Below are 15,764 nucleotides of genomic sequence, written 5' to 3'. Positions count from 1 at the left end.
TCTTGCTAAACGATCCACCGTTCGAGAGTTAAATAACAGAAAATAAATGTATAAAATTGAAATAGACAAAAGAAAAAATATTTTAACGGCCCTAGTATATACAATTATATTTCAACTAATTAATAATTATAACTAATTAATATTAGTTGATGCAGGTAAATTGAAATAAATTAAAAATATTTGCAAAATAATGTTTCGGTTGTTTCTTCAATAATAGGAATGATGAGTTTATAATTGTATTGTATTTTTTTATTAATTTTATTATTATTATTATTATTATTATTATTAATTTAATTATATTGTATTCATTTCCTCCGAGTCGACTACTTTTTTCAAAAACGAACTCTTATTTCCGATTCTCGAAGTTCTAATTAATTATGGTTTCTAGCTATATACGAAATCCTTCTTGCTATCCCAACTTTCCGTTAATGGATAAAGTACACAATTGTTGCCGTTTCCACCCAGCATTCCCGTATCTCGTTTAGTTCAATTCAAATACAAGAATAGGGGAAGCATTAAGCGAATCATCTTCTCTCGGACAATTTCGATGTGAAATGTTCCGCGTGCCGAACCGCAAGCGGACAGAGGACACTTTGTAAATGTGCAATACAGAAACGTGCTCACTCTCCGCCAAACGGTGGTAATGAATCGTCAAGTTTATGTGTCAATTTCGTCTTTATCGACGCGCTGGAATTTCTACAGAAATTGTACAGTATACGTACGATTCGATCTTCGCGTTTTATAATCCGCAAAAGCCTCGCGATCGAAAAGGCGAGGAAAACATTTTGTCAAGAAGTTTATGTCACTTTTCCCGTTTCTCTTTGCTATTTCCTTATTGTGTGCAGTCTCTCTCTCTCTCTCTCTCTCTCTCTCTCTCTCTCTCTCTCTCCTAGTATATAGCGGAACTAGCAATCTATTGGGTTGGCAACCAAGTAATTGCCGATTTGTTCAATGAAATACAAATTTTTTTTACTTGGAATGAAGTTTAATCTGTAATGTATTTTCCATTTTGTTCGATGACCTTTTGCCATCTCTCTGACAACTTGAAAATTCCACGCTCGTAGAAAGTCTGATCCTTTTCGGCCAAAAACTGAGTTAAGTGAGATTTTACAGCGTTATCGTCATTAAAAGTTTTACCACGAAGGGAGTTGTCCAGGGATCGAAATAAGTGGTAATCCGATGGCGCGAGATCAGGGCTATATGGTGGGTGTAACATCAATTTCCAACCAATATCCATCAATTTTTGCCGAGTGGACAAAGACGTGTGCGGCCTAGCATTGTCCTGCTGGAAAATGACATCTTTACGATTGACCAATTCTGGTCGCTTTTCCTTGACCGCTGCATTCAATTTGTTTAGTTGCTAACATTCACGGATAATAAAAAATAACATAATAATAATAATAATAATAATAATTTTATAATATAACATTTACGGATATCATAAAAATGGGAGTGAGAGACATCTATAACTGAAATCGGCAATTACTTAGTTGCCAACCCAATATATTATTATTTTATTTCCTTTCATTTCTCTGGACTGTTTTAACCCGTGGATAGGTATTTCTTCTGTAATACTTTTTCGTTTTCAGTCAGCACCGACTGAATATTAATAATCAGCTCGAACTCTCCGTGAATTTTCTTATTGCGCTGCGGCCCGGTTGTCAGCACATGCGAGCAGAAATTCCACGAAGTTACGAGAGGGAGAGAGAGAGAAAAAAGAACGTTCGGCCGGAATTCATCGTGAAAGGATTCTATAAGTCTATTTCGTGGTTCTAGCGCGTATTGGGACCGCGGCGCGGACACTTCCATGAAATCCCTCCTAAAAATACTTGATGGAGCATCGGATCCCATGGCGGTGTTTCTCCTTTTGCTACCGTTGCCCGCCTTTCAGCGGTGTTCGGTTTTACAGCAGGAAATGCTCTCCTCTCGTAGGAACGAGCCGCTGGAATTCGAGAAGAATGCGACCGCCCTTTCGTCCGACTTGTTGTCCTCTGACGTCATTCTCTCTTTTAGTCAATGAATCCCGTCTTCCAGCCTTCGCGGGACCCTTAAACGATTAGTCCTCCGCCGATTCTCGGGGACAAGAATATTGGCCCGGACCTGCTCGAAATGCCGCTTGCGCTTGCCGATCTCAGCTGCGTGCCGCAGCCGCCGCGGACCGACCACCAGACTTGGCTTCTCGTTCTTGGCTTCTCTCACTCCTGCTATCGCCCTCGTGCTCTCTCCCGCTCTCTCTCTCTCTCTCTCTCTCTCTCTCGTTCTCTCTCTTCTGTTGTCTCTCTCTCCCCGCTCTCTCCCCTGCTGTCTCTCTCTCTCTCTCTCTTTCTCCAGCTATTTCTGCTCTCTCCTCTCTCTCGCTCTCACTCCTCTCCTCTTCCTCTCCTCTCTCTAGTTTCTCTTTCCTCACTCCCTTCTGCTATCTCTCTCGCGCGCTCTCTCTCTCGTTCACTCTACTCTCTCTCCTCTCTATCTCCTCTCTTTCTAATCTCTCCCTCCTCGCTCCTCTCTCTCGCACTCTCCCGCTCTCTCTGTCCCGCTCTCTCTCTCTCTCTCCCTCTCTCTCTCTCTCTGTCCCGCTCTCTCTCTCTCTCTCCCTCTCTCTCTCTCTCTCTCTCTGCGTCGCTCTATCTTCTACTCTCTCTCTCCCGCTTTATGTCTGCCCTCTCTCTCCACTGTCTCCTCTCTCCTCTGTCTCTCCTCTCCCTCCACTCTTCGTCTATCTCTCGCCTCTATCTCTTTCTTCTGTCTCTCACTCGCCCTTTCCTCTCTCTCTCCTCTGTCTCCTCCCTTTTCTGTATCTCTCACCTCTCTTCCCTCCTCTCTCTTTCTCTCCCGTTCTCTCTCGTCTCTCTTCCCTCCTCTCTCTTTCTCTCCCGTTCTCTCTTTCCTCTCTCTCTATCTCGCCCGTTCTTTCTTTCCTCTCTCTCTTTGTCTCTCCCTTTGTTTCCCCCTCTCTCTCTCTCTCTCTCTCTCTCTCTCTGTCTTTCCCGGTCTCTCTTTCCTCTCTCTCTGTCTCTCCCTCTGTTTCCCTCTCTCTCTCTCTCTCTTTCTCTCCCTATCTATCTACCTATCCATCTCTATTACATCTATCTATCTTTCACTCTCGCGTTGCGGGGCTCTCCCGTTGCTTTCGTTTTTCAACCGAGAACAAAAACTAGTCGCGTGATCTGGTTCATTCTGCCGATATAGAATTATGCGGCATTATAACCCGTTCTCGATAATGTTATAACGATCTTTCGGTGCCGATGCTCGGCTACGCGGTATAGAAAATTCGCCGGCGTCGCTGTCGCGAGAATCCACGTGTGCGATCCAATTCTTTTTTACGATCGGCTATTACAGACGAAAAACGATGAGAAATTATGGGGGAGCACGGCGTGTACAGCGGAAAGTTTGATGGTCTAGAGCGGGATCGTTTCGAGATCGAGTCGGAACGAACGAAAGGCTGTCCGCAAAAATTCGTGGACACGCGAGTAATCATCCGAACTGGCTTTAACGCTTCGACTGGCCAGACCGATGACTTTAACAATTTCGTACCAGGACACGCGTGTCAATTAGCGTGCCCATTGAACTGACGTCCGAAGTTTTCGACAAATTAAGTAGGTTTTTTTTTCTTTTTACCTGTATCGCACTTCTCGAAACAGTTTTCCAACGAGTTACTGTGCTCTTAAAAAGATGAAAAGTTAATTAACGCGTTTCGGTTACCGAGCATTTTCTAGTTAATGCGTGTCAATTTCTGCAGAATCGTCTGATTACGATGCTTGAATTACTGTTATCAGTACTAGGTAAATAATCTTGTGTCAAGTTCTTTTTAAACGTGCAGGGTGTTTCGGTTAATGGAAGCCCTCTACAGTGCTGGGATCAATTATAAATTCAAAGTAATTTTTACGTGTTTAATGATATTTTTTTGAAATAAAAACCAACGAAAAAGCTATATTTTTATATTTCCATTTTCAGGAAATGTAGCCTTCGCGTAATACAAATATTACCAATGTTCGATCTATAATGTTCGAAATGATTCCGCTATGTTAAAATACCATAAATAAATAAATAAATGAATTAATAAATCAAATAAATAAATTAATAAATAAATAAATAGATATATTTTGAATCCATTAAATAGTAAAAATAATATTTATTTGAATCAATAATTTTTATTTGTTTATAATTATTTATTATTACCAATGTTCGATTTGTAATGTTCAAAATAATTCCGCTATGCTAAAATGCCATAAATAAATAAACAAATACACGAATTAATAAATCAAATAAATAAATGAATGAATAAATAAATAGATATATTTTGAATCCATTAAATAGTAAAAATAATATTTATTTGAATCAATCAATTTTTATTTGTTTATAATTATTTGTTACAAGTTGAAGTACTGTAAATAAGTTGGTAACTTTTTGAGCTTGAGAAAAATAATTTTAGCCATCGAAATCGGGCAGATACATCCTACTTGGATTTATTGACAAAAATGTGGCCTGGATTTTTTTCTGAAGCGATCACGGGGGTGGGTGGAGCGGTATGGACGGAAAGGGGGGGGGCGCTTCCCGGGCACCGAGGAAGAAAGAAACGAAAACGCAAACGAAACCGAAAGCGAAACCGAGCAAAGAAGAAGAGGAGCGCGTCTCACGAGGGAAGATTCTAAAGGGGTTGCCGTTTATTTTCAGATCGTGCGCCCAGCGAAGGGGATCAACGTCGGTGCAAAAACAGCACGCCCCTGCCGCTTCCCGGCTCCCTTACCACCAACGGAGAAGGTAACTATGTCTTCAAGGTTATACGTACCCCTTCTCGCTTCTATCACCATCGTCTGGACGACGTGGTCCGACGTGTACGACGCGCGAACGAAAACTCGCGGGCTGCATAGAAAAGGAAACCGACGAACCGTCGCTTCGTCGCGCTTCGTTTCCAGCTCGTTGATCGCGGTCCTCCGCTCCGCTCGGAGTCGCCTGTCGCAGGCCGCGTTCTACTCGATGAATTTTCCGTCTGCCGTCACGATTTGTCCGAGCCGGTCATCGATAACCAGGCCGCGGAGTCGTTAACTTGAGCCAACACCGTGATAATTTTATATTTTTTTTCTCGCTAAATCACAATATTGAACTGCTACGAGATCAAGCGATGGATGTTAAACGTTGGGTTGGACATTTATGCGAACGGATAACAGGCAAAGAATAGTTAATCTACTAGGATTTCTTTGTAGTTCGTAATTTGCTGGAAAAATAGAAACGTTGATAACTCTTCTATGCCTATACTGGGTGTTCCAAAATGATTATTATTATTATTATTATTATTATTATTATTAGTGACAGGTTCCTGAGGTGATTTGAAGTAACTTTTTCCTTAGCAAAAATGCAATCCGCGGCTTCGTTTACGAGTTATCAACGAAAAACACTGACCAATAAGAGGCGAGATTGGCAGGCGCCCCACTCTCGCGACCACTGCTGCTGCGTCAGCGCGACGCGGCATTGGCTATAAGGGTAGATCGCCGGCTGCGCTCGCTCTCCGATTGGCTGGCGCTAGGCGGTTGAGCCAATCAGCGGGACTGGACTTTGGCCGCCTCGCGGCAACTGACAAGCCGTGATCGAAATATCAAATTCTACTGAAACGTTAACGAGATGTAAAGTTTCTTAACCTTTTGTCTACAAGTTACTCACGTATTTTTCGTTAGTTCTTGCTGGATCTCGCAAAGAACGTGATTGCGCTCTCAAATGTTTTTTTCCTTCTCTGAATCCTTTGTCTGATGCCTCGCCCTCGCGGCCGGCTGCGCCCGCTCTCCGATTGGAGAGTTAAGCTGGCGCTAGGCGGCCGAGCCAATCAGCGGAACTAGGCTTCAGCCGTCCATTGGCTCGGTCGCCTCGCGCCAGCCTGTCATGGGTCACTGTTTTTCGTTAATAACTCGTGTTTTGGGACACCCTATATAATAATCCTCCAAAAGGAGTCGAACCTTGTCGCAACAAACTAGAAATTACCCTCTAAAACGGTGATATATCCGGTGTTCCTATCGTTGTCATGTTAGGCTCGCAATGCTACAATCGCCTCAACAATAAAATCGATCGATGATCGATAATATATGTATTAACCGATAAATAGGGATTAACCACGGAGAATTTCGTTGATAAGAAGAACCGCTTTTAACACTAAACCTTACCAAGCAGTAATACTAACCGGCATGTGCTGCTTCACGAAAGTGAGAAGACCGAATTTATTTAGAATTTGCAAAGTTTTTATTATAAAACTTGCTCCAATAATATAACTTATTCAAGTGTTTTCCACGAAAGAGTCACGGAACTTTTCAGAATTGCAAAATAAGAAAGCGGTCACTTTGACCGCGGTAGGTTTAGTGTTAAGTTTCAAGAACGTGTATCAACAACAACAACAACAACAACATCGGTCACGCGAAACGTGCGAAAAGTCCGAAGTTGTGCAAATCGCGAACTTCTTGCGGAATGTCGGAATTCGGACACTTTTCAAAACGCAATAACTGTTTTAGAACTGGACTAAACGACTTAATTTTTTTTCAGATGATAGAGCGACAAGTCTACTAGACCATAACTAGAATACTTTCTTAAAGGTTGCTATTGCTTAGAATGACGAAAGAAAACAAAAATCTCTTGCTTTTAACTTTTTTTTATCTGAGCCTATAATGAAAATTTAAAAAATTTGTTGTGTAGATCTCGGTATGTTGTTAAAAATTTTACCGAAATCGGTTGACCTTCGTACGAGCTGTAAACAATTAAATATCGCAAAAATCGCAGCAGGCGTCAATCTGATTCCAACGGACTATAGGACGTTTCACGCGGGGAACATTTATAGATTGCGATGAGGGAGTTGATATTTTAGGGCGTCGAGGGTTTTGTTAGGCTCGTTTTTGTTACGGTAGCGTGGAACGAGCTCAAGTCCAGTTTTCGTTATAATTAGATCGCAGATCGTCATGCAAAATATAAAATATAAATAATTTTCTGCGTCGATCGTAAGAAACAGGCGGCAATGTATTTTCTTTTTTCTTTCAATGGTTGTAACAAATTGAAAATGATGTAACGCGATTCGTAACTTCGTGTTCGTCTTCGATGCTTTGTATTCCGATTTCCCGTTTTTACCGCAAATACGTTTCACAAATTTTTTAAATATTTTTATATATTTTATAAATATATTTTATTCGATGTTTTCGTTCTTACGACCTGACCACGTAAGACAACTCGGTAGTTTAGACAGTCGACTTTTTTTCAATTTTCAATTTCTTCGATTCTCATTTCAGTTACACGAATAATTACATGATGCATTTTACGGATGCAAATTGTTCAGAAAAATCGTGGCAGATATATTTTTAACAACGCAACGGTGATCTATAGACAAAAAACGGAAAAAACATATTATAACCGAAATTATACAGGGTGTCCCGAAAATGTCTCGCAATCCGGAAATGGGACATTCCTGAGGTCATTTGAAGCAACTTTTTCCTTTGCGAAAATTTTCTCCGAGGCTTCATTTACAAGTTATTAACGAAAAACACTGACCAATAAGAGGCGAGCTCGGCTGGCGCGCGGCGGCCCAGCCAACGAGCGCACGGAGCCCAGTTCCGCTCATTAGCTCGGCCGTCTCGCGCCAAATGATCTCGCTTCTGATTGGTCACTGTTTTTCGTTAATAACTCGTAAACGAAGCCGCGGATTGCATTTTCGCTACGGAAAAAGTTGCTTCGAATGACCTCAGGAATCCCCTACTTTCGAATTGCGAGACATTTTTGGGACACCCTGTATATTTAAGCCTTACATTTTCATTTTATATTACTAATAGAGTAAATTCTCCCCAATTTTCTTTCAGCTTGTAAACAAAAAAAAAATGGACAATTTGGGAAATGGAGATATGATTATTCGAGCTTGGCGGCTCATTTTTATAGTTGTCGACTGTCAACAACTATAAAAACGAGGCGCAAGGCTCGAGTAATCGTATCTCCTTTTCCTAAACAGTTTATTTTTGTTTAGAAGCTGAGGGACAATTGAACAGAGTTTACTGTATGTTGGAGGTCAACGTAGCGTTTGTTTTGACGTCGGCAGTGCGCCACGGTCGAACCGTCGCACAGTGGTCGGTTTCCACACAAAAAAAAAACGGAGGAAAACGTACAGCATCTAAAATTATATATTTAAACCTTAGTTTTTCATCTTATATTATTAGTGGTTTCATCTTATATTATTTTGGGTTTTTGTTGGGGTAGAATAATTTTTTTTAATTTAATAATATTATTTTTAAAATAATAATTTTCATCTTATGTTATTAGTAGTTTCATCTTATATTATTTTGGGTTTTTGTTGGGATAGAATAAAGAAAACAAAATGCAGTATTTATAATCAAATTTTTAAAAAATACAATTTTTGTTTTCAATTCGATTCAATTCAATTGAACATCCTCTCCAGTTTCATGTTACGAACAATTGTTTCGAAACCACTAATTCGATTGTTTCTTTGAGAAATGCTTTCGATTTTTCGTTTCTTTTTTCCCTCGTACTCGACACGAACAAGTCGGGTGCGAGCAAAAGTCTGCATATAATCCGAAAAGGATAATTTATAATTATTCTCATTAGCTAGAATAGAGTACGATAGCTATCATGATATGCTTCGTGGCACGTGCCATTTTGGCATTATTATTAGACGATTTCGCTGATAGCAGCGAATAGCAGCTAAATTTTTATTTTGTTATTAATGTAAGGCGTCGCTCTTCGAAATACGATCAAAGCAAATACCAAAGTCCACCGAACTCGTAATTAAAAAATGAAATGAAAATTCAGCATATTCAATTGGTCGTAACTAAAAAATGTGGAAAATAAAAAAGTGTCCTGGGACATAATTTAAGTACATACCGAGTACATTAAATTCTGTAAAAATTATTTATTTTCGAAGAAGAAAATTGCAAACGATGATTATATTATATTATATTATATTATATTATATTATATTATATTATATTATATTATATTATATTATATTATATTATACTATATATAATAATAAATATACAGGGTGTCCCAAAAATGTCTCGCAATCCGGAAATGGTGGGTTCCTCAGATCATTTGAAGCAGCTTCTTCCTTTACAAAAATTTTCTGCGAGGCACCGTTAACGAGTTATTAACGAAAAACAGTGACCAATAAGAATCGAGTACGGCTGGCGCGTGGCCGCCCAGCCAATCAACGCACGAAGCCCAGTTCCGCTCAATGGCTCGGTCGCCTCGCGCCAGCTGAGCTCGCCTCTCATTGGTCACTGTTTTTCGTTAATAACTCGTTAACGGTGCATCGGAGAAGATTTTTGTAAAGGAAAAAGTTGCTTCAAACGTCCTGAGGAACCCGCCACTTTCGGATTGCTAGACATTTTTGGGACACCCTGTATATTACAATTATGAGTATATATAATAATACTTAATTTATTAAATAGTGTGTAAAATGAACAAGTAGTGTAAAAGATCATAGTAAATCATAAGCCACATGTTTAATTTTCTACTAGTGAATAAATTTTTTTATGGAAACCGACCACTGTGCGACGTATCGAACGGCGACTACCAAGAATGTAAAGAATATACATCTTCGTGATCTCCCGCGAAAGAAGTTTGAGGTGGAACGGAGGATCGCGCCATAAAGACGTTCGAAAATTCCCTTATCGGAATTCTCAACACACGACCCAGATGTCTTCCAACCGAGAGATAGAAGAAATATGGTCGAGACAAAAAAACTTTGATGGCATTAAACGCATCGTCCGAAAAAAAGACAGAAAAGAAAAAACGGACAGGTCCGCGTGTATTCGCGCGTCGTTATTGATCGCCGATAAGAAGAGGCCTGTTGGTCGGTACTGTTAATGATTATACAATCCGTCACGATTAGCGTCAATCATTCGCGGCGATTTTATGGTTCGTGTCTCCCGGCACGTTTTACCGTTTCGAATATGCAAACAGCCGGTTAATGCGAGATCGCGAGCGATTCGAACATTTGAACGGAGAGAGCCGGTCGAACTCGCTGATACGTAGTTGACCGACGAAAGAAAAAGAAAAAGTAGAAAAAAAACGCGAAAGAAACGGAAAGAGGAGAAAAAGGAAAGACGAAAACAAGATAGAAAAAAATATGTCCGTGTATCGTGTAAATGCCGTTCATTAGGCTTAACGGTTGTTCCCCGAGTAGATCGATCCTCTCCGGCTACGCCATTGGTCGGTGGCTACGCCTATATCCACGTGGTTAACCTTGAACGATGCTACGAGCGATTTCTTCTCTCTTCGTCTTTCGCTGCGTTTTTCACTTCCGTGTCCAAGAGAACAGAGACCATCGGAAAGATTCCCGGCTGAACTGGTTTGCAGGTCCGCCAGGACTTTCCGTGAGATCTTTAAAGAATTGCTGACCGGGGCACCGTCGTAGAAATTTATCGGCGGACGGTCCCCGGGCCCGGAGTTCGACCCAGACCTGTTCACCGTTTCGAAAGACGGTCTCCCATGGTGGTTCCAATTGCATTGGAGAACCAGCGGACTGGGATTGTCGCTCTTGTTCTCGCGCGATCAATCGAGTCGCGTCCGATAGATCGTAGAAAGGTTCGATAGGCGGCGCCGATCGACCGCCGAAGAAGGCTATGTACTTAAGCGACTCCCGTTAATATTCGAACACGTTTAAGAACGCAATAACTTTTTTCAAACTGGACTAAACGACTTGAATTATTTTTTACGTGATAAAGCGAACAATCTACTAGACACTAACTAGAATGCTTTTTTTTGTTTAAAGCTATTGCCATTGCTATTGCTTACAATGATAAAAGCAAATAAAAACCTCTGTTTTTTAACTCTTTTATCTGAGTCTACAACAAAAATTTAAAAAATTTGTTTTGCATATTAAACATTTCATGGAAATCGATTGACCTTCGTACGAGCTGTAAACAATTAAAGATCGTGAAAATCGCAGCACGCGTCAAGCTGATTCCTGCGCCGCCTTCTTTAGCTACTAATAAAACAATTAACTGACGAAAAACAAAAAACCACAAAACACGTATCCTAGTCTAACACGAGCCTAACAAGTTACGTTTATATTTGATCCGACTAATGCATCATGCCTCTCATTTCTGGCCTGATGTTTTAACTACATCTCTCAGACGTGATATAGACATTTCGGGCCCGATGTTTTGACCACGTCACTCAGACGTGATAATCATTTCTGGCCCGGTTTTTTGACCACGTCTCTCAGACGTGATAATCATTTATGGCCCGAATTTTTGACCACGTCTCTCATACGTGATAGTCATTTCTGGCCTAATTTTTGTACCAGGCCTCATCAGACGTGATAATCATTTCTGACCTGATTTTTGTACCACGTCTTCCATACGTGATAGTCACTTCTGGCCCGATGTTTTGACCACGTCTCTCAGACGTAATAATTATTTCTATTTCGATGTGTTTTGACCACGTCACTCAGACGTGATAATCATTTTTAGCCCTATGAAATACATTTTTTTTTATTTTTGACATTACTTGGAGCGACCAAAAAAGAATAAAGAGAACTCTCGGTTGTTCGAAATGCGTTTTTCGAATATCTCGATGACTGAAAATTTGGCTGAAAATTTCATTGAAATCGATTGAAAAAGTGTAGAGTTTGGGCAAAAAAGGTTTAGTTCGAAAGTGTCAAAGATCGTTATAGAACTTCAATTTTCGCGATCTTAATCGTTCACAGCTCGCATCGAGGTCAACCGATTTCGATCAAATCTTCAGGGCCATTCGCGAAACGGATTTACGCAGATACACAAAACGCATTTTTTAAATTTTAGTTGTAGGCATAGATAGAACTCTTAACATACGAGACAATTTTTTATTTCTTTCTTTGTCGTTCCAAGTAAAAAAGAAAAAGGCATTTCAGTCATTGTCCGGTAGACCAGTCCCTCTATCGTCTAAAAAAATTCAAATCCAATTTTGGAGAAGTTGTTCCAGTTTTTGTAAGGTGTCAGAATATTAACGGGAGCCGTTGAATTTTCGTCGATTCTCTATTTGTGCGGGTAAACGGCTAAGTTGCTGTTTACTTTATCTTCTTCGACGAGTTTTTACGCTTTCCGGAATGTATGTATTATCTTGTCCGGAAATGAATTGCGGTTTCGGCGCATGGTACACGCGTAAGGGAGAGGTACTACGAAACGGACATTGCAAATACACACGCTGAAGATGAGAAAACTTTTCAGGGTGATTGATTTTTTGTTTTGTACAGACGCGCATGCCGCATTTGCAATTATGTCATATTCAGATCTTTAAAATGCCAGAGAACTAACAAATTAAGGAGTTCTAAACGTATTCATATTTATTTGTTTGTTTATTTATTTGTTTGTTTATTTATTTATTTATTTATTTATTTATTTATTTATTTATTTACTTATTTACTTATTTACTAATACTGTAAACCAAATGGTTTGTTTAGCAAATATAGGCGTACGTAATTATACGTACATGTATAATACATATGTTCAAAATCATTACACTTATTATTAGTTTCTAAATTCTCTCTCTCTCTCTCTCTCTCTCTCTCTCTCTCTCTCTCTTACCAAATATTGTTAGGAGGAAATTACAAATTATCTTAGTCCTTCCATACCGAAAATACATATGAAGGAACTGGTGTAAACAGGAATTACAATTGAAATCGAAATTGAAGTTGAAATTGAAATTGGAACTGAAATTGAAATTGGAACTGCGACTGAAATTAAAAGTGAAGTTAAAATTGTGAAATTGAAATTAAATCTGTAATTGGAACTGGGATCGTAACTGACATTGAAGTTGAAGTTGAAATTGAAACTGGAATTGAAATTAAAATCGAAATTGAAATTGATATTGAAACTGAGATTGAAATTGAATTTGAAGATAAAACTGAAATTGAAATTGATACTGAGACTGAAATTTGAATTGAAATTTAAATTGAAGTTGAAATTGAAACTGAAATTGTAATTGAAACTGAAATTGAAAGTAAAATCGAAATTGAAATTGATATTGAAACTGAGATTGAAATTGAATTTGAAGATAAAACTGAAATTGAAATTGGTACTGAGATTGAAATTGAAATTGAAGTTGAAAGTGAAAATGAAATTGAAATTGAAATTGACAGAGGCTGAAATGGTATAACGATTATCGATAAAATCTTCTCAGCTCTAAGACGTTTACGGTGGTGGAAGGTGTAAAGCAGGGGTTGGAACTATTGAAATAAAATATTCAAATAATTATTGTTTTTAATGTAAATAATTATATTGTTTTATTTGTCATTTGGACTATCACTGTATTTGAAATGTTACTTGTTCGTCAATATATTCGACAAATAGATTACTTTCAAATAATTTATTTTCCAAATAATTTTGTTATTCGATGCAGCAATGCAAAATAACAAATAACAATATTTTATAATAATTATATTCGTTATTGTTAGTTTTAACATTATTATATTATTACGTTATTATTACAGTGCTAGCGTTTAAACTTACTGTAAACATTTTATTGTGACGTTTTAATTCGGTTTTTGGTATGTATCTCGTCCTTTAGAAATGAAAAGAAAAACTGAAATACTCCAATTACGCGAATGGAGATTTTGCGAGTCGTTTCCCGAAACTATAATGTCACATTTAGAAAGACGCTTTGCATATTAACTTAATTTTGAACGCGAATCATTTAATTTCGTCACTGCTACATTTCCTCGTCCACGCTTTAAAGCTAGTTGGCTAAATGTAATAAATGAAACAAAGCGGCAACAATCACGCGATGTGTTTCTAAAAGCAGCTGCAGAAAACGCTCTTTCTAAACAAGATCAGGGGATTGAAGATGACGATGAATTTAATTGTGGGTCTGACAAAGAAGAGGAACATAATGCGCCCAACGGAAATTTCATAAATTCTGAAGCGGAGTTAGCTGTTTTGCGGTATGTATTTACACGATAAACGGAGATATATAACTATGGTAAAAGACCACTTGTCGATGCGGAAAGTATTTATGCGTTATTGAAATTGGAACTGAGATTGAAACTGAAATTAGAATTGAAATTGGAACTGAGATTGAAATTGGAATTGGAATTGAGATTGAAATTGAAACTGAGATTGAAATTAAAGTTGAAGATAAAACTGAAATTGAAATTGAAATTGGAACTGAGATTGAAATTGGAATTGAGATTGAAATTGAAGTGAAAGTTGTAATTGAAACTGGAATTTAAATTGAAACTCAAATTGAAATCAAAATTGAAATTGGGACTGAGATTGAAATTGAAGTTGAAGTTGAAATTGAAACTGTAATTAGAATTGAAATTAGAACTGAGATTGAAACTGAAATTAGAATTGAAATTGGAACTGGGATTGAAATTGGAATTGAGATTGAAATTGAAACTGAGATTAAAATTAAAGTTGAAGATAAAACTGAGATTGAAATTGAAACACCCCTGCGTTGTAACTCCCCTCTTCCATCGACAGGTTCAGTTGATCGACTCTTTTCGTTTGCTACAATTATTGATAACATTGCAAGCCAACTATCAGATAACACGTTTGAATATTGTGTTGTATTAAGAGCCAATAATCATCTATACCGAACATGCTTGTCATATAGAAAAAGTATACGTTAACGTATATATTATTTGTTATTTTGCATCACCATTTGAAATAACGAAATTATTTGCAAATAAATGATTTCTCAAATGATATTTCAGAATTTATTTGTATGCATACGCTTATTTCAAATAATCTTACTTGTTATCTTATTTGTGACAACTATTTATCGTTTTTATTTGTTTCCTTTATTTCAAATAAAAACTCTGGTTTAAAGTATGCTTAAGGTAGGATCATCTTTTGTATCATATGTAAAAAGTATAATATATTATTTTTTCTGTTCGAGGTATATTTATTTATACAATACTGGCAAGTAATACATTTAGGTACCTGGAATAATAAAATATGAAAGCTTTTTATAAAGGGACGCTGTTGGAACACAAAAGTGCATATTTAAAATTCTCTGGGCATTTTTTGACCCTCCCTTATTACTGGATCATTTACGAAAAAAAGAATTTGCACAAAGATCCGCTTTCTACCGATAACAAATGGATGCTGTAGCTTCAAGAAATGAATTTACCGCGATAAAATGTAGCCTCGAAACCGGACTGCGGCCGCAACAACGGTTCTCCAAACTACGATGAATCGATGTAAAGAAAGCGAGTGTCCACGTGTTCTAGCGTGCATTGGAAATGTTTCGGAATATGCGGCAACGCGTGACGACAGAAAATGTCTCGCTATTACTCGAAAGAGGCCGCGAGTTATATGCGGTCAAAGCGTACAACTTAGCGGCACACGATCGCAAACGAGCGTCATCTTCCAATTTCTCCGCTCGTCCTGACGTTGGCGGCGCGGCGCGGCGTCGCGTCGGGTCTCGTCAGGTCGCGTCGCATCGTGTCGCGTCGCGTCGCGTCGCGTCGGGTCGGATCGCGTCGCGTCGCGTCGCGGATCTCGCGCCGCGATGCAAAATCTTGATTACGGCGAACGAAGGAGAGCAAGGTCAAAGATCGACATTCTTGGTGAAGAATTAATGCCCGCGGCGGCTGCATAATTCCGAGCAATATCACCGTTCTAAAAATACGGTATACATATCTCGCGAAGAAAGGCTCTACGGGACAAGGTGGATGCGCGGCGTTAAATACGGGACACGAATACGGACGAAAGTGTTCCTTCGAACACGAAGAAATTTCCTCGGTCACGCGCGTTCCAGCGGGCTGACGCGCACGCAGGTTTTCACGCGTGATGCAGCGC

General features: G+C 38.9%; 1 protein-coding gene across 2 annotated transcripts in view; it reads left to right on the top strand.

Annotated features, from left to right (window-relative positions):
* Dad (Daughters against dpp) overlaps positions 1-15,764 on the top strand; it is a 170,488-nt gene that overhangs the window by 54,323 nt on the left and 100,401 nt on the right. The window contains exon 3 of one of the 2 annotated variants that reach the window (XM_033469408.2): positions 4,675-4,761. The exons of the other annotated variant lie outside the window; for it this stretch is intronic. Within the exon in view, the coding sequence (XP_033325299.1) occupies positions 4,675-4,761 (87 nt within the window). The remainder of the gene's footprint in view (positions 1-4,674; positions 4,762-15,764) is intronic. 2 annotated transcript variants of the gene reach the window in all.

Source organism: Megalopta genalis, chromosome 1 (assembly GCF_051020955.1).
Source record: "Megalopta genalis isolate 19385.01 chromosome 1, iyMegGena1_principal, whole genome shotgun sequence".
Classification (NCBI taxonomy): Eukaryota; Metazoa; Arthropoda; class Insecta; order Hymenoptera; family Halictidae; genus Megalopta; species Megalopta genalis.
Note: the sequence above shows the minus strand (reverse complement) of the source record. Positions and strands in the feature narration are given on the sequence as shown.